The 21,552-nt window shown below is 48.5% G+C and overlaps 10 protein-coding genes across 10 annotated transcripts; 7 read left to right on the top strand and 3 right to left on the bottom strand.

Moving 5' to 3' along the window:
* Positions 1 to 2,559: 2,559 nt before the first annotated feature.
* On the top strand, positions 2,560 to 2,883 carry TrAtP1_011558 (uncharacterized protein; the record flags this gene model as incomplete). Its single annotated transcript, XM_066115158.1, has 1 exon — positions 2,560 to 2,883. One exon carries the CDS (start codon positions 2,560 to 2,562, stop codon positions 2,881 to 2,883), a length of 324 nt encoding a protein of 107 aa, XP_065971256.1.
* A 49-nt stretch (positions 2,884 to 2,932) lies between these two features.
* On the top strand, positions 2,933 to 5,609 carry TrAtP1_011557 (uncharacterized protein; the record flags this gene model as incomplete). Its single annotated transcript, XM_066115157.1, has 4 exons — positions 2,933 to 2,955; positions 3,093 to 3,520; positions 3,586 to 3,674; positions 3,738 to 5,609. The coding sequence occupies 4 exons, from the start codon at positions 2,933 to 2,935 to the stop codon at positions 5,607 to 5,609; spliced, it is 2,412 nt and encodes an 803-aa protein (XP_065971255.1).
* A 1,864-nt stretch (positions 5,610 to 7,473) lies between these two features.
* TrAtP1_011556 (uncharacterized protein) lies at positions 7,474 to 8,538 on the bottom strand. The gene is made up of 3 exons (XM_066115156.1): positions 8,461 to 8,538; positions 8,326 to 8,405; positions 7,474 to 8,266 (listed from the first exon to the last, which is right to left on the bottom strand). Exons 1-3 carry the CDS (start codon positions 8,480 to 8,482, stop codon positions 7,649 to 7,651), a joined length of 720 nt encoding a protein of 239 aa, XP_065971254.1. The 5' UTR covers positions 8,483 to 8,538; the 3' UTR covers positions 7,474 to 7,648.
* Positions 8,539 to 8,691: 153 nt separating this feature from the next.
* TrAtP1_011555 (uncharacterized protein) lies at positions 8,692 to 10,971 on the bottom strand. The gene is made up of 3 exons (XM_066115155.1): positions 10,745 to 10,971; positions 9,377 to 10,683; positions 8,692 to 9,309 (listed from the first exon to the last, which is right to left on the bottom strand). The coding sequence occupies exons 1-3, from the start codon at positions 10,944 to 10,946 to the stop codon at positions 8,821 to 8,823; spliced, it is 1,998 nt and encodes a 665-aa protein (XP_065971253.1). The 5' UTR covers positions 10,947 to 10,971; the 3' UTR covers positions 8,692 to 8,820.
* A 224-nt stretch (positions 10,972 to 11,195) lies between these two features.
* On the top strand, positions 11,196 to 11,762 carry TrAtP1_011554 (uncharacterized protein; the record flags this gene model as incomplete). The annotated part of the gene is made up of 2 exons (XM_014084679.1): positions 11,196 to 11,241; positions 11,299 to 11,762. The coding sequence occupies 2 exons, from the start codon at positions 11,196 to 11,198 to the stop codon at positions 11,760 to 11,762; spliced, it is 510 nt and encodes a 169-aa protein (XP_013940154.1).
* Positions 11,763 to 13,096: 1,334 nt separating this feature from the next.
* Positions 13,097 to 13,681, top strand: TrAtP1_011553 (uncharacterized protein). Its single transcript, XM_066115154.1, has 3 exons — positions 13,097 to 13,328; positions 13,414 to 13,469; positions 13,545 to 13,681. The coding sequence occupies exons 1-3, from the start codon at positions 13,148 to 13,150 to the stop codon at positions 13,575 to 13,577; spliced, it is 270 nt and encodes an 89-aa protein (XP_065971252.1). The 5' UTR covers positions 13,097 to 13,147; the 3' UTR covers positions 13,578 to 13,681.
* Positions 13,682 to 14,658: 977 nt separating this feature from the next.
* On the top strand, positions 14,659 to 17,013 carry TrAtP1_011552 (uncharacterized protein). Its single transcript, XM_014084678.2, has one exon. It carries the CDS (start codon positions 14,729 to 14,731, stop codon positions 16,658 to 16,660), a length of 1,932 nt encoding a protein of 643 aa, XP_013940153.1. The 5' UTR covers positions 14,659 to 14,728; the 3' UTR covers positions 16,661 to 17,013.
* Positions 17,014 to 17,022: 9 nt separating this feature from the next.
* On the bottom strand, positions 17,023 to 19,139 carry TrAtP1_011551 (uncharacterized protein; the record flags this gene model as incomplete). The annotated part of the gene is made up of 2 exons (XM_014084677.2): positions 18,941 to 19,139; positions 17,023 to 18,889 (listed from the first exon to the last, which is right to left on the bottom strand). The coding sequence occupies exon 2, from the start codon at positions 18,526 to 18,528 to the stop codon at positions 17,023 to 17,025; it is 1,506 nt and encodes a 501-aa protein (XP_013940152.2). The 5' UTR covers positions 18,529 to 18,889; positions 18,941 to 19,139.
* On the top strand, positions 19,011 to 19,223 carry TrAtP1_011550 (uncharacterized protein; the record flags this gene model as incomplete). Its single annotated transcript, XM_066115153.1, has 1 exon — positions 19,011 to 19,223. One exon carries the CDS (start codon positions 19,011 to 19,013, stop codon positions 19,221 to 19,223), a length of 213 nt encoding a protein of 70 aa, XP_065971251.1.
* Positions 19,224 to 19,821: 598 nt separating this feature from the next.
* Positions 19,822 to 21,041, top strand: TrAtP1_011549 (uncharacterized protein; the record flags this gene model as incomplete). The annotated part of the gene is made up of 2 exons (XM_014084676.1): positions 19,822 to 20,343; positions 20,403 to 21,041. The coding sequence occupies 2 exons, from the start codon at positions 19,822 to 19,824 to the stop codon at positions 21,039 to 21,041; spliced, it is 1,161 nt and encodes a 386-aa protein (XP_013940151.1).
* Positions 21,042 to 21,552: the final 511 nt, after the last annotated feature.

Raw genomic sequence — 21,552 nt, 5'->3', positions numbered from 1 at the left:
GCTTCTTAGTGGAAGAGACTAACACTGGCTAGGGCTCTGCCGGCATTAGAGCGGGATCTTTTGCTGTGGCGCTGCGGGGTGATGGAAGTTTTGTTCTAGGGTTCCCGAATTTGCAGCTCGACGAGACGAAATCGGGTATTTGTTGCCGGGGGGGCATGCATGCTGAGAATGACGCTTTTCATGGTGACAATGGTGACCGAGATGAGACATGAAGAGTGAAAAAGTATATTTGGTGTAGAGAAGAAACTGACTGACATTTGTCTCTTTTATTCTCAAGTGTGTGTTGGGGCTTACAGCTTACTGCCATTAATCTCGGTGTAAGTGTAGAGCTCATGTGTCTTGACTCATAAACCATAACAATCACTATACACACATTTTCTCTAGCTGATAGACTAATTACCGTACTAACATATTGAGTGGCTCTAACCACGAGCTCCGAGAGCCATTCGGCCGACACCTGACTTCGGAGATCATCTCCAAACGGCAGCTCGAAAAGAAGCTCTAGTACCCGCAGTGGACTCTTGACTAGGCATTTTAATAGACAAGATACCATCAAGATGTACAGATAGGTAAGGCAGGTAAAGTTGAATGGAAGTCTTTTACTGTACAACTTTCCTTCTACATCAGTGGAATACTCAATGCTTTGTATAGAGATTGATTACCAACCATACGTAGGTAGGAAAAGGCTACATGTAAATCAACAGCAAAACTCGGAGACAAGTGACAATCCACTCCCAGAATAGACTGGGATTGAGCCTTGACAAGTCTCAAATACGCTCAACATATCGGCAATCGGACTGCATTTCCTCGTCGGGGGGAATTAATTAGGCTCCAACGAAGCATTTCTCGTATGAACTGGTCTTTTGCCCAGGGGCCCTTGCGGGCGTGGAACTGCCACCCGAAACTGTTCTCTTTTCCTACCGTTTACAGGGTCGCGGCCAAAAGACTGCAACCTTGCAACAACAGATTGAGTCTTTTTGCGGATAAGAATCCTTCTGCTGTCTAGCGGGACCACCCCCTGTCCGGCATCAAATACCGTTGCTGTTGGTTTCGACATGCCGCAATTGTCGATTTTGGGACGTGCAAGTGTTTCATACATGCTGACTGGCTACGCTTTGACATGCTTCATCGAGGAGCAATACGACATTCTCTACACAGACTCAAAACAATGAGCAGTTGTAAGCATCGACGCCGAAACGGAGAAACAACCACGAGGTGCATACTGTAAGGCGTAAAGCGTAAGGCGCAGAGCGCAAGGGCTGCACACCCTCAAGTTCTTGTCAACTCCCAAGAAGATCATCGTGCAGGGCGCTAAAGTGTAGATTCGATGGAATGGCCCTTGGCAGCTATTATTTGAACCGAGGGCCATCCGCGTCTGTCTGCTGTCTCTTGTCTTCTTTTTTTCCTTGTGATTTCCCCGCCAGCTCTGGCTATTGTACCGCCAAAGAAGGCCGCCCTTGGGTTGGGCATCTCGACGATGCATGGATTTTGCAGAGCTGCCACCACTAAGTGCTAAGTATTAACAGCATCAATGATCCAATGCTTGTCATTGCTGCCTTACCTGCTTGCGGCAACATCAATTATTAATACGATTACTGCTGGATATTCCACGTAATCGCTTTCCCCCGCCATCGGCCTGCTTTCCCCAGACTCTGTCCGGTCTCTTAGCTTTCTCTTTGATCCCTGCAAATACGAACAAGTTCACAGCCGTCGTCGTAACCAGAGCGGGATTCCCCCCCCCGCCTGTCCCTCGTTACGGAATGCAGAAAGAAGAAAGCCGCCGCTCCACCACGGATTTTCGATGAGACATTTCACCGAGCCCAATGATCGATGCCTGAAAAGTGGCCATTGTGACCGTCCCTTTGGGCTGGAGGCGGTGACCTGGCGTTTGTCGCATGACGGCACTACTGAGACACGAGGGAGCTAGTGGTTTTCCCACTGTATTTCAATATCACGATGTGTTACCACCGCTCAGCTCTTGGCAAAGTATAATGGACAGAGAAATAGCCTGAGTTGATTGTTCCGGAATGCGCTGTTCCGTCCCTTTCAGCTCGTCTCTTTTCATCCTCATTCGACCGCCTGCATGTCTCTGGCGCTACTAATACTGCTTTGGGCATCAGAATACATGGACTTGTACGTGACCTCCAGGAAAGAAGGGGAAGAAGCATGTAAAAAATGAGGAGAAAAAAGACCACCTTGGATATGAGTGACAGGCATGTCTGTGTCTTGGCTCGTCTAAGCTCGTCTAAAGCAGGAGGGTCACGATCGTCTTATCGTGGCACAGAGAGGATGATGGAGTGCAAGTGCTCAGCCATCCTTTCCTGTCCTGGGGGGGGTCCAGGGCCCTCTTTATAGGGATATGATTGACCGTCTTCCGGCCATCGAGATGACTTTTCCGTAACTTGTCCCTGTCAATTGGAATTAGACAGCCTTTGAATTGATCCTTGTGTGTTTTGTGTCAAGGCCTCGTGAGCACGCGAGAGCAAAGCGCCCGTTGCAATAGGATCTCGTATCTTCTGATATCTTGTTGTTCAGCTGCCTCCCTTAGCCATTGGCACCATGGCCCCGTTTCTCGATAGAGTCGGGGTGCCCACCGCCGCCATCTGTGTTTTATCCAGCCTCGCTTCACTAGGACACGCCGGAGCCATCGCCGACGCAGACAGTGAGCAGTTGTCGGCCCGAGACTCAGCTGCGCTTGACTATTATGTGCCGCCGTATTATCCTGCGCCGTATGGCGGATGGGTGGCCGATTGGCAGGACAGCTATGCCAAAGCCAAAGCTCTTGTCGACTCGATGACTCTGGCAGAAAAGACAAATATCACTGCAGGAACTGGAATATACATGGGTAAGCATGGGCTCTTTACGCCTAGTGAACTAGACTGAGCGTCTTTTTCTGTATTGACGTGATTGTAATATGATGTATGGGATTTATATGCTGACCGACTTCTTGATAGGGTAAGCTAAACGATCCAAGCACACCACTAAGCAGCTATTCTATTCACGGAAAGAAACTGTCATGGTTCTGGTAGAGCAAGCTGATTGAGTGTAACTTGAAACAAACATGAAGCTAATTCTGCTGTGGCATATTCAAGACGATGTGCCGGAAACACAGGCTCAGCACTTCGAGTCGGATTTCCCCAGTTGTGCCTCAATGACAGTCCCGCGGGTGTGCGACATGCCGACAATGTCACAGCTTTCCCGGACGGCATCACGGTCGGTGCAACCTTTGACAAGTCTCTAATGTACCAACGCGGCGTGGCCATTGGAAAGGAGAACCGTGGCAAGGGAGTCAACGTCTGGCTGGGACCAGTGGTTGGGCCAATTGGCCGCAAGCCAAAGGGCGGCCGCAACTGGGAGGGCTTTGGAGCCGATCCTGTGCTTCAAGCTGTTGGCGCAAGAGAGACGATCAAGGGCGTTCAGGAGCAGGGAGTGATTGCAACGATCAAGCACTTTATCGGCAATGAGCAGGAGATGTACCGCATGTACAATCCTTTTCAATATGCCTACAGCTCGAATATTGGTGAGCACATGTATAACCCAAATTGTGAGGAGCTAATGATTGCTGATGATGATTTCTATGAAAAGATGACAGAACAATGCATGAACTCTATGCCTGGCCATTCGCCGAAAGCATTCGAGCAGGCGTTGGCTCCGTCATGATGGCATACAATGCTGTAAGTGAAATCGAGTTGACTTGAACACTTCAAAAGAGCTGATTCTCCATGTCACCACTGCAGGTAAACAATACCGCATGCACCCAGCACCCGTATCTCATCAATAATCTCCTCAAAGACGAGATGGGCTTCCAGGGCTTCACACAGACTGATTGGCTCGCGCACATGTCCGGCGTCGCCTCCGCCATTGCTGGTCTTGATATGGACATGCCTGGTGACACTCAGATCCCGCTATTTGGAAACTCTTACTGGATGTACGAGCTTACTCGGTCTGCTCTCAACGGCTCGGTGCCCATGGATCGACTCAATGACGCGGCCACACGCATTGTTGCGGCGTGGTACCAAATGGGCCAGGATCAGGGCTACCCGGCGACCAACTTTGACACAAATTCCGGCGCTGCAGTCAATCCTCTGTATCCTGCCGCGTGGCCAAACTCGCCGTCCGGAGTTACAAATGAATTTGTCCAAGTCCAAGCTGATCACGACGTGATTGCTCGGCAAATCTCTCAGGATGCCATCACCATGTTGAAGAATGATGGCAACATTCTTCCTTTGTCGCCATCACAGCATCTCAAAGTCTTTGGCACCGACGCTCAGAAGAACTCTGCTGGTCCTAACGCTTGTACAGATCGCAATTGCAATACAGGCACTCTTGGCCAGGGCTGGGGTTCCGGCACTGTCGATTACCCCTATCTGGACGATCCGATCACAGCCATCACGGCGGAGGCGAGCAACGTCACATTCTACAACACCGATAGCTTTCCCTCGGTTGGCCAAGTCGCAGCTAGCGACGTTGCTATTGTATTCATCACATCAGATGCCGGCGAGAACACTTATACCGTTGAAGGCAATCATGGTGACCGTGATGCGTCTGGCTTATACGCCTGGCACAATGGTGATACGCTCGTCCAAAGCGCTGCCAGCAAGTTTAGCAACGTCGTTGTTGTCATTCACACCGTTGGACCTCTGGTTCTTGAGAACTGGATTGATCTCCCATCCGTCAAAGCCGTCCTCGTTGCTCATCTTCCCGGCCAGGAAGCTGGAACGTCGCTGACGAACGTCCTCTTTGGCCATGCCTCACCTTGTGGACATTTGCCGTATACCATCACCAAGGCCGAGAGCGACATGCCAAGTAGCGTCACCACGCTAATCAATTCGGAGTTTCTTAATCAGCCTCAAGATCCTTACACTGAGGGCTTGTATATTGACTACCGCTGGGTCAACAAGAACAACACCAAGCCTCGATACGCTTTTGGCCATGGTTTGAGCTATACAAACTTCACTTACACAGCTGCATCAATTAACAAAGTCACTCAGCTAAGCTCATATCCTCCTACTCGCCCTGCCAAGAGCGGCATTCTCAACTTTTCACAAGCCATCCCCTCCGCAACGCAAGCCGTTGCGCCGTCTGGCTTCAATTCCATTCCCCGCTACATCTATTCTTGGCTCTCCCAGAGTGATGCAAACAACGCTGTTTCCGATGGAAAGAATGGCAAGTATGCCTACCCACCTGGCTATTCCACCGTCCAGAAACCCGGTCCTCGCTCCGGCGGTGATCAGGGAGGCAATCCTGCGCTCTGGGACGTTGCGTACACTCTCACGGTGACTGTCCAAAACACGGGCGATCTCTTTGCCGGCAAGGCATCCGCACAAGCATACCTGGAGTTTCCGGATAACGTCGCCTATGACACGCCGATTATCCAGCTTCGGGATTTTGAAAAAACGGAGGAATTGGCTCCGGGGGCGTCTACGACGGTGACATTGACGCTCACGAGGAAGGATCTGAGTGTATGGGATGTGGTGGCCCAAGATTGGACAGTTCCTGCGGTAGATGGAGGGTACAAGGTGTGGATTGGGGAGGCCAGCGATAATCTGAGTATTGTGTGCCATACCGATACACTGAAGTGCGAGACTGGTGTCACTGGGCCGGTGTAGATGTATAAGAGTCGAAATGATGGGCATATTTGAGCAATTGACAGGCTTTTGATCTCGTTGATTTTACTGTTATTTTTGAGTTTTGGCGTGAAAGTAGTAGTACAATACAATAACACATCTATACCTCTAGATGCTCCCTTTTATACACTCCCCCGTTCCCCATCCTACATAGTAGTAGTACTCGTGTTTATTCACACATATCCCATCTTCGTTTCTTTTTCGTCATCCGTCATCATGGAAATTCTCTCCTCGAAAGTACAAGCCTCTTCACCACGCAACGTGTCTCCGGCCCTTTAGCTTCCTCCTCTGCAAGATCCTTCGGCCAGTCTTACTCCTCGTCCTCTTCAACCAGCCATGTCTCCGCTTCTGCACCAATCTAGTGTGTCCATTCATGGTATTTCGGGGTCCGAAGCGGAGCTGCATGGCGCCCTGCAGAGAGGGATGCATGGAGAGCGCTGTTTTGGGGACGACATCTGCGGTTGTCGTTTCGGCTGACGACGCTGTAGCAGCAGCTGTGGGTGAGGGGGTGAAGGAGTTGTTGGGTCGGAAGGTGGAGGTTAGGGTTGGTCGGAGAGGAGAGAGGCATGAGAATGTCCTGCGAGTATGATTCGTTAGTTGCATTGAAGTTTTTGGATGATATTGGAGAGATTTTTTAGATGTACCTTTGCGAGAGGGGGAGAGATGCGCGGGGCCAGGAGAGGCCGCGCGAGGCGGATGATGGAATGCATTGTGAGGGAAAGGAAGGCGACTCGTTGGGTGTGGCGAGCGCTGGTTGAAGAGAGAATGTGGAGGTGAATTGGCGGGTTTGTTGGAAGTTGCGACTGCGATTCCGAGGCTTGGTGGTGAGAGTAGCTTGGCGTTGAATTTTTGGAGGTTCGGGCCTTGACAGTTGGCGGCGGATGGCTGCAGCTGGAGGCAATTGTGCGCTAATCCATGGTTGGGGGGGGGGGCATCGAGTGGATCTGGAGCCTGTGTGAGGACGGCATCGGGGAGAGTTAAAAACGCTGTGAACGACAAGAACGACAGGTCACATCGGGGGTGGTTCAGTGGTTGTAGAGCTAGTAAATTATATTTCAGTCATTCCAGGGCCTTATTGAGAGGAAAAAATGTTGTGAAAAGCGATCTCAGGTACCAAACTGCTTGGGTCTAAAGCTTCTTAAGAGTGTAATGACTACAAAACACTCAGCAGATCATGATCTTGGCTATACCAAGGCCTTAAGGGACAATGAAAACTCGTGGAAAAGGCAACACAGTGCGAATGTGTCATGGCATTGGGGAGTCGATGTTGGTGTAAACGTATCTACTAACCTACCTGCCTACCTAGGTACTTTGCACACAGAGCTTTGGAGAGAATAAAAAATGCTGTGAAAGACATGTATGCACGCGAGTCAGGACACAGCCCCGATGAACAGAGCCCGCAGACCCGAGGGTGTGCGGATACCCAGCTTAAGTCAGGCTCCCTCACCAGGCCCAACGATACCTCTACCCGCGAGCATAGGCACAGAAATGGCAGAAAAATGTTGTACTTCAGTCTTTGGAATCTGAAAGTTGATGTGATTCTCCCCAAATTTTGAATGAAGCTACATAAATCAATGAACTACATCTCGTTTCTAAGCAGTGCTAATTGGAAGTTGTTGCTCATGTTGTTGTAAGGGGGGCTCAAATAGCTTTCCGGATCTTGAAAAAGAAGGTCTTGAGGTGAGCTAAATGCTGTGAAGAAAATGGAGGGGGCGTGCATCGCCTCTCATAGCCAATAATACCCATCCGCCTAGTTCAATTTCTGAGGATAAGCACAGGCTTGGGGTACGTTAAAATTGCTGTGAAAGGCTTGAGGCTCTGTAGATCGCAAGTTATCTTTTTTGAAGTCGGACTGAGTAGCTTTGATCTAATATAATTAAGGGAGCTCTATAAACGACAGTCAATGATCTCTAGTTCTGAGAACAGAAAAATACGTATGAAATGATCTATTTTCGTGTTTAATCGTACTGAGATAGCAAGTGAGATACCCGATTGCACGTGGCCGTTTCTCATCCAAGGCTTTACATCTCATATGCCACCTCGCGATACTCCAACCCATCTGCCATTCCCACACCTTCAACTTCCTCCCAACTCATCACCATCTTCACCTCTCCAAAGTAATTCGCCTCTCCCTCTTGCCTGAATCCAAGCTTCTTGAACAGTCCTCTACTTCCTGTATTGTCCTCTTTGATCTTTGCCATCAGACCGACAAGCTGTATCTTGTCCTTGTCTAAATTCTCGCCTTGTGCATACTCCTGTAGTATGCCTGTCAAATTCTTCCGTATATACGCCAGGATTGTGCGCACTGCTGCTTCTCCTGTGCCTTTGCCGCGATGTTGTTGTCCGGCTATCATGACGTCTATTTCGCCTCTCAGTCGTATATGGCCCTCTCGCTGTCCAGCGCCATCTTCCTCGTCATCATCGTCCAGGTATAAGAAGAAATTGACGTCTCCCTTCATTTTGTCTGGCGAATCGTCGGTTTCGGCTTTAATTAACCGTGCATCAAGACTTCGTTGCTCTGCACTGAGCGGCTCGCAGACAATAAAGGTCAATTTATCATGAGACGTCCGCCACGATTGCTGGTTTTCGTACTCTTCCTCCAAGGTCATGGGTTCCGATGCAGTCGCCTCTTGGATAGCCTACTTATTTGTTAATAAGTTGCAAAATAAACATTAAGCTAAAAGGGATTGTCTAGTACAGGATCTTGCATCCAGCCATGATATGTGAGCACCTGGTGGGCTTCATATGGAACCAGTAAAACTTTACTCGTTGAGATAGCTACACTCAATTAGTATTCAATGAGCAGATCAGGGTGAATAAAAATCACTCATACCTATTTTTTCGTTGATTTTCATGCTGAATCGTTGCTGCTCGTAGGTCGTGCTTATATAGGTGGCTCAATGTGAGAGAGTGAAAAGTTTGTAGCAGAGCGGTATTAAGCTGCGCATCGGCCCAAAATGAAGAGGTGAATTTGGGCACGCCACTAACAAATGAAAAACAACAGTCGCAATATTCCGCACAAACAAACCAGAAATAGCAAGTCTATTTTGATAGCATATTTTTTCATTCAATATATATATATTTACTAATTGGAGACGTATCATCTAGTCTACAATTCCTGGTCATATTATACATATCTTACAGTGCCGCGCACACAAGCGGCGCCAAGTTATACAAAACTCCTACTCCACGTTCATGACTGTTGTGCGCCAACTTTGGCAGCATGTGTCTCGGCCAATAGCTTAGCGACGGCCTCCTCTCCCATACGCGCTTCCATGGCCAGTAACTCAGCCATCTGATTCATCTTGTTTCTAGTCTTATCCAGCAACGCAACCCTCAGGTGCTCCAGCAGCTCATCATCTGAAAGATCTGCACTGGCAGTTGGAGGGAATATCGTATCCCATTTGCTCATACGAGGCGCTGGCTCTGCGGGCTTAGACTCAGTGCCATAGTCGGCATCCTTGCCTTTGGCAGCAAACTCAACGGTACGTCTATCAGGTCGGACTCCAAGAGCATCCAGCAACTCTGATGCCTTTGTCGGCATGATTGGCTGGAGTAAGATGCCAGCAATGCGCAGTGCTTCTGCGCTGTTGAAGATTACCCAGTTTAGCAGGACGCGAGATTCTGGATCCTGATTCTTGACCAGATCCCAAGGCTTGGTATCTGAGACGTAGCGGTTGGTCTAATTTGCCATATCGTTAGTGTTTATGCATCTTTCCAAATATGTATGTGTATGCAGTCAACCATACCTCTCTCAGAAGCTCGAAAACTACTCGGATCGCGGCACTCGTGTCATAGTCGTCCATTTCCTTACAGAAAGCTTCAGGGCTTTCGGACAAGTGGCTTTCCAAGCTAAAGTAGACTGCCTCGAAACCATCTTTGTCATGTTTTTTAACCCAATTGTTCAATTCTCCATTGCGAAAGGCTGTCACAGCTTCCAGAGTCGACCATCTCACAGATGATTTTGGCTTTGCGATTCTATAGAAGAGATTGCCGATATTTGCCTGCAGCTCTTTCATATAGACGGTACCAATTATCTGGTTAGAGTAGCTCATATCTTTGTGGAAGGTTGCGTTGCGCATAAGGAAATATCGCAGGGGATCGATGCCCCATCGCTGAATGGCAAAAAACGGATTCACAACGTTGCCCAGTGACTTGGACATCTTACGGTTGGACATGGTCCAGTGGTTGTGGCAAAGGTAGCCCTTTGAGACAGGCAACTCAAGAGCCATGAGCAAAGCTGGCCAGTAAATTGTGTGGAAGCGCAGAATGTCTTTTCCAATAACCTGCAGGTTGGCAGGCCATATTCCCATGTCGTCTTTTGCTGTGTGCCATTTGCTTCCGTATCCAGCTTTAGTTATGTAGTTGATGAGAGCGTCCACCCACACATATATAGTCTGGTTCTTATCCTCGGGGTCAGAGACGCCCCAATTGAGCCTAGAAGCCGGCCTTGTAACCGATAGATCTTCAAGATGATTCTCAATCCATTCTCTTGCTTCGGCCATGCGATGCGCAGGCTTGATCCAACCGGGATTCTCATCGTAAAGCTTCAGCAAAGCATCTTTGTATTTTGTCAATGGGAAGAACCAGGTTTCTTCCTTGATCCATTCCACCTCGTTATCCGTCTCAGTGCTAACCATAATCTTCTTTCCAGTCTGAGGCGCAATACTGGGTCGTACCAAGTCTTCAGGATAGAAGCACTCATCACTGACACAGTACCAGCCTTCGTGGGAGCCTTTATATAGCCCCAAGCTCTCGGGAGTGGAATGCTTCAGGCGCAGCCAGAACTCTGCTACTGCGTCCTTGTGTTCTTGGTCAGTTGTCCGAATGAAGAAGTCATTCGAGATGTTGGCAGCCGCCACCAATTCTCGAAATTTATTTGAGTTTCCATCGCAAAACTCTTTTGGCTCCATTCCATGCTTCAGCGCAGCTCTCTGGATCTTCATTCCATGCTCATCTGTTCCCGTACACAAAAACGCTTCTTTACCTTTGATCTGCTGCCAGCGCTTGATGACATCTGCCAGAACCATAGTATATAAATGACCAATGTGGGGGGCTTTTGTATCACATATTAGCCAGACCGTTGGGAGTAGTTGCTCATTTTCGATTATATTTACCAGCATTGACATAAAAGATTGGCGTAGTTATATAATACGGCTTCTCGCTTGAGGGACCCGCAGAGCTCTGAGAGCTGCTCCAGCGTTGCACGGCAGCCCGAGATGTTCGACAGCTGGAGCAGGTCCAGCCAGATCGCAAAGCAAGCCTTGATTGAGCTTGCCGCAGCCCTGGGAGGGCCCGCGACCTGAATGGGAGCAGCATTGTTGCGACACCCACGGCGAGCTATAATTTAGAGCAAGATGTAGAGATGGGTGGTGAAATTGCATGATACAGTGTGAATGGTGTTAATTGGCATGGCGATAACTGTAGTCTGTAGATAACTGCGGGGCAGCACTTCACGTCATGACGAGCTAGGCTGGAACTTTCTGTCTTCGACTTGGGCTTGAACTACACCTCAAAGTTGCTATCAGAAGCAATACGAACGCTACTAGCAGCTCTTTTAAAACCATCATGCCGTTGCCAGACGCAGATACGGAAGTTAAAGCTTCCAGCGATGGTGCGTTTTAAAGTTCACGGAGCTTTGGATTCTATTACTGACGACGCCTCGTTTTAGCTGCTGAGATCTTTGTCATCAACTACTATGAAGCCATAAACACCCGTGCCAAACTTGAAACCTTTTACATCAACTCGTCCTCTCGATATTCGATCCCAGCCGACATCTCCATCAACGGCTCTGTCGTTCCTACCCCGGAGGAGTACTCCAAGCTACTCGAAACCCAAGGCGAGAATGTGCATTACGAGATAGAGTCGTTCGACACGCACATTATCAACCCTTCATTCCAATATGGGGCTCCGGAAACTGTGTACGAGAGTGAAAAGAACGAAAAGAGTGGACGGAAGATGAGCATCGTCGTCACGACCATGGGCAAAGTCCGATTCGGCAAGGGGAGGGAGGCACCACAGAAGATGTTCAACGAGACTTTTGTGCTGACCCCCAACTGGGACTCGATGGCGCGAAATCCGGCACGAGGACTGAAAAGATGGCTCATCATGTCGCAAAACTTCCGCGCTCTTTGAGAGTGGACACGCTCAACCGATGTAACATCTCAATGTTTAACAGCTTTGACAACTGGCTGTTAAACATTGCAGCCGATTGTCAAAGCCGTTGAACATTGAGACGGTACATCGGTCGAGACACAACTGAGACATCCATACATACGCGCACACACGCACAGGATTATTTATTCACTATACAACTGAGGTTGGTCTCAAGACGGTGTTCGACCTGTGTGCTCTTTCACCTGAAAGACGCGCTACGAGAGACCAATCTCAAGGTAAGACTCTCGTACGCGCAGGGATTGAGCACACTTCGAACATCGTCTTGGGACCATTTGAACGGATGATATATTCTGAATGACAGTTTCGTGGCTCTGGGCTATCCACACAATTACTATAGCCTGGGATGGCGCATGGTCGCCGTGGCCAAGTTGTTATCAGAGGGACAGAGACCGCAAAATAAGTACATGCATACAATAGGGCAGTGCAGAGCGCTGCAAGCAGGGGTGCCGCCCCAATTGTGTTTGTCACATACAGATTTGTGTGTGATCCTTTGTGGTCTCGGTCTTTGGGGTAGCCGCTTGGTGGCCTAACTTTTGCTTGAGCTTTTATCTAAAAATCATAAGCACAGCAGCTTGGCCGATATATTTGCTGCCTGTAGCTTCTTCAAGAACGGATACACGCAAAAGAATGAAATTCATTATGATAGGATATAGAACCTCAAAATAAAGACATAAAATTCACAATAGGCATGATAAATGCCTAATATGTGTTCAAATGTGATGGCGTTGGAGATTTATGAAATGATGTAGATACAAGAAGGATCAATCGATGTATGGTCATATAATTCAACTGAGTGATAATCATGCTTGAGAAACTTTGTCTTATTAGACCCCGCTTGATGTCTCAGACAGGCCAATATCCAAGAACCGGGAGAGCTGTGCCGCATGGTAGGCAAAGATACTCCCTCGGCTGGATCTGGGCAAAAGAGATAATTTGCAATACATTAGGCTGGCTGCAAGGGAGGCATAGCTGAATGGTCCTTTCCGGAAGAGTCATGGCTTTCACAGACTATACGAATAGCGGCGATGTTATTGCCTCTCCCTTCTTCCTACTCATTTGAGATGGACAGGCCCGTACGAGAATCTCTGGTGCGTTGCCATATGAAAAGTTGATCTACTATCAGTGCATCATAGGGGAATTTGGGACTGACCGAGACATTTAATACAGCGGAACTATCACACGAGATTGCGACGATCCCAGGCCAGATATCCCTTGACTTGGATACATGTATATAAGTCAGCTCTTCCATCTCGAAATGCAAAGACTTCTTCTCCTGTACACTCAAGACCACAATTACAAGAAACGTTCAACCATTCGACTCTTCTTTATTTAAATCCACCAAAATGAAGCTGTTTATTGCTGCCGCTCTCTTTACATTGGGCCTCGCCGCCCCCGTGACGGAGACCAAATCTCACAACATCGTTGCCCGCAGCACCTATTCCTGCCCCAGCGGCTTGACCAATAGTAGTCCCATGTGTTGCAGTGTTAATGTCCTTGGCCTGCTAGCCCTTGATTGCGCGAACGGTATAGCTTCTTTTCCATATATTTATTCCTTCCATATGACTACCTATATAAGAAACCCGTGACTAATAATTCCTCCTTTCTATAGTTGGCGAAGACGGTTGCCATGGCGCCGCCAAGCTCAATTGCTGCACTCTTGGATTGGTACGTTGATTCATACACAGATGCGGTGATTACCCATCATTTTCGAGCATTTACTAATACTGTCTCTTCATTCAGGCTGGACAGGGGGTCATTTGCAATGAACAATAGTTGGTCAAGTGCAAAAGACGGAGAGCTTGTGTGTTAGAAGTCATGTCATACATACCCCAAGCATGTCAAAAGCAACTACGAGGGTTTATTTCACTCTTGGCTACCTATAATTATAACAAAATCTCTATACCCAACTTTTTATATTCCTGCCTGATCAAGTCGTGATGTTTGCTCCAATGTGGTCCTATATTTACTCTTACCTATATGAAACATTAATTCTTCAGCAGCGTTCAATTTAGGACGTTCCTGTATCAGCATACCTGCTTAAGCCAATCCCAAGAGAGATGAGCAATATTCCTAACAGACTGAAGTAGGTTGTGTCTTTGTACAGTAGAAGGCGAAATAGGTGTCACTGTTTTACCCTTAACTTTAATACGCGACTATAGAATACAACTAGCTTGACGCTTTGAGCTTTGTACAAAGCAAATACCCCAAGAACCTGGAGCATAATAAATAAAGCTAAAACTGGATATGCCAGCCCACTGTCTGTATTATGTTTGCCACTTCCCGCCCTTTTACTTTTCTCTCGAAATCCTTTTCCAGTCTGGAAAATGGATCCAGCCTATACTAGCTATGGCTACCTAACTCTCCATTTCAACGCGCAACCTCATCAAATCTGAGCCAATGGAAATTGTGAGACAAAGGTAATTATCTCAGGTACTAGTTCATGCAGCATGCATCGTTTAGAGCCAGAGTCGCTTGAAGTGCTTAATATAACACCATCTTTAGGATGTACATATAAGACTCATCGCTTACTACTGAAGCTTACATATATGCCTGACACAATATGGCAGCAACCAGCAGAAATAGGGTTATATATGTAGGCATCCGTCCTAGCTACCTACCATATAGAATCCTGACAGAGCAAGTGCGGGGGTCGTAACCCCGCTCTCCTACCTTGATCATCTCACCAAAGGTGGTTCCTACACAATTATATAAACCTTTCGGGGTCATTTTCTCGAAATTAGAATGATTGACCAGGCGATTGTTTCCCCAAAAGCTACTGTGACCAAATCCACACTGGATATTTCGATCTTGAGGGCAGAACGGGGCCTAAGGAGAAAGATTATTTAACATTCACTGAGTCTTTCCTACTTCACCTTTAAATCAATCTTATAAGCTTCTTTTCTTTTCGCCATCATCCCGTCACCATGGATTCAGATGTTTCCGCTTTGATGATAGGAACATTTGGCGGCAATGCAAGAGATGATTTTGGCAAAGATGCGGGCACAAGGCGATGTCTTCTACTGGATATCGTCATGCAAGGTCGAAAGCGTGAATCCCGTTGCAGACTCTTCCAGATGCCCGCCGAGATTCTGGCCGATATAGTTGACTTCCTTGCCGACGACAAATCAGCTTTAGCTTGCCTTGCGCTAGTAAACAGCGACTGTCGTTATCTCGCCCGTTCCTGTCAGTTTGCTGAGATCCATTTCGACTACAGCCATCAATCACGACAGCTTCTCCTGCATTTGGCAGAGGAAGCTCTACGTGAAACAGATCTGACGACACGTACATTCCCTATTGGCAGGTGTGTACGTAGCGTTATCTTTGCATCGCGTCCTGAGTGCGTCATGGCATGCTACGAAGAACTACACAACTCAATTTTTAGCGAGAGGGCCAGTTCATATTCTGAGGAGCAGCGAGCTAAGCTGCAGGAAGCAGCCAAGGCACATTACATTACGCTACGGAATATTGCGACATTGGTTGTTACCTGTGCAATGCCCAATCTTGAGGTCTTTACTTGGAAAGACCCATTCTCGGTAGATGACAACTTTCTCAAACACGTCTCTCGGTGTTCCGCCCAGCATATCAGGTTACAAAGGGTTAAACTCGATAAACCTTGGCGTATGGAACCGCCTCTGGCTCCTGCCCTGTGGCCTCTTCGTTCTCTTGACTTCGATGTCGAGCTGGCTTACGGCTGGGATGCAGGTCAGCTTGAGTCGGAAGTTGTTCAGGAACACACATCGACTGAAGAGCTGGAAAATCCTATATCTGGTTTCTTCGAAACTCTTTTCCAGCGTTGCGCTGCCACACTAGAGTCGTTGAGTTGGCAGCATATGGGGTTCTGGTCAAAGAGTACAATCTCGTTGGGCCATTCTCCTCTATCCTTTCCTCTTCTGCGATATTTGCGGCTTGGTTCTGTTTCTTTAAGCCCTCGCGCGTTCTCGTTGTTGCTTTCGTCCCCGCTGAAGCACCTTGAATTACCTACATCTTTGGGAAGGCTTGCGGAAAGTCTTGTTGCGTGCGAGCCATTACGAGATCTCCAGAGCTTAATAATTCCGACATTACCTCCCCAAAGCCAGGCATGTATGCATATCGCAGGATTTATTAAACAGCACAAACATGTTCACAAACTCTTTGTACATGAACATAACACTACACACATGGACCGCCTTGTCGTCCCTATCCTAGCAGAAGGTGGGTTCAACAATCTTCGTTGTCTCTCGTTAGCATGGGGTGGAGAAGGCGTGAGTGATTTGACCACACCACATGTTTTTCACATTCCTGAAGCAGCAATCATGACACTCGGTACGATTGTGTCCCTTGAGCGACTAAGTCTTCGTGCTGGCAATAATTTTGGGTGGAGAAACCAGTGGCTTATAGACCACGATAAGCTACGCCAGCATCTTAGAACTCTAAGCCGACTCAAGATGCTAGCCCTAGTTCGCGATACATATCCCATCTCATTATCAAGCCATATAGATGTGGAGAATTACTATAGTCTGCGACTAGCGGGAGAAAGTGAGCGCGTTGACGCGAGAGCCCGAGAGGATCTTGATATTGATGAAACCTCGTCAGTTGTTGATACGCATGATATGATCGAGAATCAACAGGACGAGGAAGAAGAGAGTGAAGCTGAGGCTGAGATTTGGGAGAGAGCGCATCGAAACCGCATGCTCGCACAGGCTGAGGCGTACGCTGCAGTTTTTCCAGCGCTTGATTGGGTCCTTTGTGGGCAGCGGCCGATGGGATTTCACGTTGACCTTGCGAACCATGTCTCTCATAAAAAGGCGATACCACTTACCCAACACAGAGATGAGTGCTATACGTTCTTGAAAAGAACTTTTGGAATCTCTGAGTAATACATATAGCATATATATTGGCGTATCCCCATTGCTTATATCGTAATCTGCCATTGAATATTCTGGGAGATTATATCCTTGTTATCTGATTGGGATTTCATTTGTAGCATCCTGATTAATGTGGATAGCAACACGCTCATTAAGCTGAGCATTGTAGTTTTTCATCTACGTTGGCCCTCTAAATACGAGTTTGCCGTCTCCTTCATAATACATGTTACACAACTAATAGAACCCGGCTCTTCTATCTTTATGGTTATTTTTCACAGTGTATGGCATCACCAAGTCTTTGTATTGATATGACTGAAAAGTATGCAACTCCTTGGCACTTTCCCAATTGTTAAAAGGGTTCGCAGTAGCATTGCTCAATTGATTTTGGAATCGGCGAGGAAAAGATCCCATTGCTCCCAGTTGATAGCTTGATACGCCCTGTGATCTGCGCTGCCGTCCCCAGCCAGCAGAGCATCCAGGTCCATGTTTTGTATAGCATAGGTATATTCAGCTTCGCTGCCGTGCTCATTGACATGCTCCAATCGTTGATTTTGACCACCAGCATCCACGTGTTCCGCAGCGTCTTCCTGGTTGGGTATCGTGCCGTGCTCAAGACCTGTCGATGCGGTAGTGGCCTCTGAGCCGATGGAGTCCCACTGGAACGCATCCTCGGCTTTCCTACGGCAGGCTTGTCTTTTGATCTTGACCACCTCTTGCTGCTGCCGTAGCTTCGAAATAAACGCCGGCGTCTGGAGAGCATAAACACCATTGCGCTGCAGCCTGCGAGCATCGTATGCTTTCAGACAGAGACTGCGCACGGCTCTGTGGATGGGCTTTCTCGAGTCGGAGAACATGCTCATGTTATTCTCAAACGTGTTCGCAATCAGCCTCCACGCTTTCTCGGCATCCGGCGTGGACGGATTGGCTCGCAGGCTATCGAGCACGTGGATGAAAGCAGGCCATTGCATGGTAAACGCCGCGTGCCACGCAAACCTCTTCAGCGAGGGGTTTGACTGCAGCATGTCGCGCTGCTCCAGAAGCCTGATGCTGACTTCCCACATCCACTGACGCTCAAATGGCGGCGCCTGGTTGATGCTGGTCCATCTGCGTGGGTGGTGTGTCATGAAGCGAATGGTGTCGATCGCAGCCCGTGCCATCAGCATCGACATGAGCTGCAGCGGCTGCGAAGGATCGCAACGCCGAAGATATTTTTTCTCCAGATGCTCTTCTATTTCCTTGACACTTTGGTCCGTCTCCGCCTTATCACCTTCGGATGCGAAATCCTGATCCCACTGGCTCAGACTCTTGCCTAGATGACGAAACTTGGCAACGCGGGCGGCGGCAAACCAGAGCAGGTCGTATCTTATAGCGAGAAACGTCATGTCCGTCAAGATTCCCGACTCCACCGGCGAGACAGGCATTCCCGGATAGAGCTCAATGTCGTTGATGTTGGTGGGACGCTTCGTGGAGTCGCTGCTCAGGCCAACATCTCGAAACTTGGGAAGGCCGCACAGCTCAGCATTATGTAGATCTTGCGCTTTCAGAAACCACCAGATGCGTCGCCGCAGCTCTGTTTCAAATGGGGGCAACCCAAGAAGGGTTCCATCGCGATCAAGGCCCATGCCGTTGGCAACGCGAACCGCCACACCTGTCAAGGTCCAAAGGGCGCGCGGCTCGTACATGTCTCGCGCTGAGATGATGTGAATGACTAATGCCTGAAGAACTACAAGGCTGGCTGTGCTCATGAAGTTGGCTCGCGATAATGCTGCCTTTGTGGCAGTCATTAATCTAGATCGCAGAGGCTTTCGAGGCTCGTCAAGTCGGTCCTCACACTCAACGTCGCTCAGTGACATGACGGCGGCGCTGTAGATGGCAAACATGAGTGCCTCAAAGCTCCGCGAGACCGTGTCTACTTCATTTGCAGCTTCATGGAATGCCTTTTCTAATGTGGGGATATGCACAACTTTGGAGAGAGGATCAACATTTTCCACAAAGGTGCGCCATAGCTCATGTATCTGTTGTGGCGGTGGATGACGGAGTTTGGTGCGAGATATCGGTGGGCCGCCAAGCACAAAACTGAAGTCATCATTGAGCGTTTCTGCATCACTCGAGTCGTCTGAGATCCTCCGCAGAGCATCCTCGGGGTCGTGAAACTTGTGATACCGTCAGCGCCCAGCAAGCAACCCAAGCAAGATACGCGGCAGGACACTCACCTCTTCCACAACTCTTGACCACAAGCTACTACGCGGGGACTTAGCAAATACATCTTAATTACTGGGGGTCTGAACTCACTTATCAATCAACATTGACTGCCCTCGTCCTTGGATAACTTGAGTTTTGCTGACACTCCCGCTCGGCTCTGATGAGCTCGATTGTGAGCCGCGAATTTCCTGACTCGACAGATGGCTCCGTGAATCAGTATCAGGAGGATTGGATGATTCTTTCGGGCTGTGGCCTTGCGCTTGAAGGCGTGTTTGCGGGTATTCGCGCCCATCAATCAAAGGTCCAGCTGCCCCAGGTCGACGTCTTCTCCGAGGCGGCGGAGGTTGAAACACGCACTCGGCTCCATGTTTGACACACGCGGTGCATGGTATATGCCTGTCACATTTCACTTTGCGCCCAGCGCAGCGAACGCAAGCAAAAGTTGGCCTGCTGGGAACGCTCGAGGGTGGATTGCGTGCAGTTCCCATGGCATCCGATTAGGCGGAGAGAAAGTATGATCCGTCGTTGTAAAGCTAACCCCCTATTTCCCTGCCGATCCACAGTCAGTAGTGATGTCGGCGCTGAGTACTGTCGTGAAGAATGCTAATGAAACAGAGATGAAGAGATGGAGATGAGATGACTCAACACATGTGCCATCAAGTCGGGCTGCACGCTATCTGGTAGGAGTGGCCATCCACGCCGGCATCAAGATTTCATTTGCACGGTGGCTCGGACCGTAGTGGGTTCGGGTCTTGGTGACTCGGTCCCGAGTGGTTCGGCCCCGAGTGCCGCATCACCCAAGGTGGGGCCGGAAGCCTGCTGGACATCAGATAGGTAGTCACTTGAATAAGACATATAGAGCCGCTTGAATAAGAAAAGTATATCAAGCATGCTTCACTCAGGCTTTAGAATAATCTTCACTCGTACAGTAACCCTTCTTCGCCCAAACTTGACGTGTTTGTCACTGCACAATGAAGAGTGCCATTGCCATCATCGGGGCCGGCCCTTGCGGTCTCACTCTAGCCCGCCTCCTCCACCGCAAGAATATCCCCTTCACCGTCTACGAAAAGGAAGAGTCAGCGGCGACACTAGTCTCTAGTGGCTCACTTGATATACGCAAAGAAACAGGTCAGCTTGCTCTTCGGGAGGCTGGCTTGTACAATGCCTTTGCTCAGAAAGCAAGATGGGAGGACGATCGGGTTACCTTTTTTGACTCCTATGGAGAGCTGTTGCATCGAGCTACTGGCGAGGCGGAAGATGGAAAAGACGGCTTGAAGACCGGCGGAAAGCCCGAGATTGACCGCAAGAGCTTACGAGACATCCTTCTGGAGTCAATCCCGCAAAACCAAATAGTGTGGTCTCATCGTCTGGCAAAGTTGAGTTTCGACGGTGACAACTCGTCTCCCGTCCTACATTTTTCCAATGGCAACACAGTTGGTGGATTCTCGCTCGTTGTCGGGACGGATGGGGCCTGGAGCAAAGTACGAGCTGCGGTACGGCTGTCATCACTTCCTCGACATTAAAAGCTGGACGTTTAACAAAATAGTTATAGATCAGCTCTACGAAGCCACAATATGCAGGAAGTACCTTTATCGAAACTCGCATACAGGAAAGCAGCTTATTGCACAAGACGCTGACGGACAAAATCGGTCACGGCATAGCTCTATTTCTGGCAGGGCCAAGCCGTATGATCATTCAACGACAAGGCGATAACTCATACAGGATCTATTTTGGCATCACTGCCCCCGAGCACTTTGTTGGCACATCGATGGACTTGAACAACCCCCAAGCGACTCGCGATATGCTTTTGTCCTCTTTCTTCCAAGGCTGGGCTGAGGATTTACGAGATTATATCCGAAACGCGGAGAATTTCCGCAGTTGGCCGCTGTATCAACTTCCTGCAGAAAGCTTTGGTTGGAACTCGGTACCAGGTGTGACTTTGGCGGGAGACGCTGCGCATTTATCGTTGCCCAATGGGGAGGGTGTCAATCTCGCCATGCAGGATGCCTTGGAACTCGTTACTAAGATTGGAGAAAACGGACTGGAGCATATAAATAAGGCGGTAGAGGAATATGAGAGGGATATGTTGAAACGCGGCAAACATCACATCAAGGCCGGTGAGGAGATGGATCGACTCATGACGCATCCTGAGGGAGCAAAAGCTGTTGTGAAGGCTTTCGCTGAGAGCTAATCCTATTTACAAATAGAAATAGGCCCCACCTACCATTTTACTGTTACTACAATATACGATCTACTTCTGGCTCTAGATTGACATGTAATTATAGAATTAGTTATGCAATATAATGCTCGCCCTAAGAAAAAGATAACGATCCAACTTCCGGCCAACAGAACCCCGAATCCATATCTAGACAATGCTAGACCCAGTTTAATAATGTACGTAGAGTCTCGACGTCTACACTGTACAAGCCACACTACGCTACAGAAAGACTTTCGGTATAATGAAAACCGGACACTGATTTCGGTTTCTACTGTACTACAAGCCGGAATGAACCTTTATTTGTAATGTTGATTTGCTGCTATCTAGGCAGCAATAGAGTCAGCTAGTGTATGCCACCAAGAAGCGTCTATAATAGGCTTTTCTTATTACCTATAAGTGCTAAATTCTTGCGTGCGCATTATACATTCAGGCAAGGCCACATTGAGGACACGAGACTTCATCATTGAAAAAAAAAAAAAAAAAA

Source organism: Trichoderma atroviride, chromosome 6, assembly GCF_020647795.1.
Source record: "Trichoderma atroviride chromosome 6, complete sequence".
NCBI lineage: Eukaryota > Fungi > Ascomycota > Sordariomycetes > Hypocreales > Hypocreaceae > Trichoderma > Trichoderma atroviride.
This window is presented reverse-complemented; position numbering and strand designations above follow the sequence as displayed.

Coding starts and splice junctions, on each gene's coding strand:
- TrAtP1_011552 (XM_014084678.2), top strand. CDS start 14,729: ATGGATTCAGATGTTTCCGCTTTGATGATAGGAACATTTGGCGGCAAT.
- TrAtP1_011556 (XM_066115156.1), bottom strand. CDS start 8,482: ATGAAAATCAACGAAAAAATAG. Junction 8,406..8,460: donor GAAAATCAACGAAAAAATAG/GTATGAGTGATT, acceptor AATTGAGTGTAG/CTATCTCAACGAGTAAAGTT. Junction 8,267..8,325: donor ATGGCTGGATGCAAGATCCT/GTACTAGACAAT, acceptor ACAAATAAGTAG/GCTATCCAAGAGGCGACTGC.
- TrAtP1_011553 (XM_066115154.1), top strand. CDS start 13,148: ATGAAGCTGTTTATTGCTGCCGCTCTCTTTACATTGGGCCTCGCCGCC. Junction 13,329..13,413: donor AGCCCTTGATTGCGCGAACG/GTATAGCTTCTT, acceptor TCCTTTCTATAG/TTGGCGAAGACGGTTGCCAT. Junction 13,470..13,544: donor ATTGCTGCACTCTTGGATTG/GTACGTTGATTC, acceptor CTCTTCATTCAG/GCTGGACAGGGGGTCATTTG.
- TrAtP1_011555 (XM_066115155.1), bottom strand. CDS start 10,946: ATGCTGCTCCCATTCAGGTCGCGGGCCCTCCCAGGGCTGCGGCAAGCT. Junction 10,684..10,744: donor AATCTTTTATGTCAATGCTG/GTAAATATAATC, acceptor GTGATACAAAAG/CCCCCCACATTGGTCATTTA. Junction 9,310..9,376: donor TTTTCGAGCTTCTGAGAGAG/GTATGGTTGACT, acceptor ATGGCAAATTAG/ACCAACCGCTACGTCTCAGA.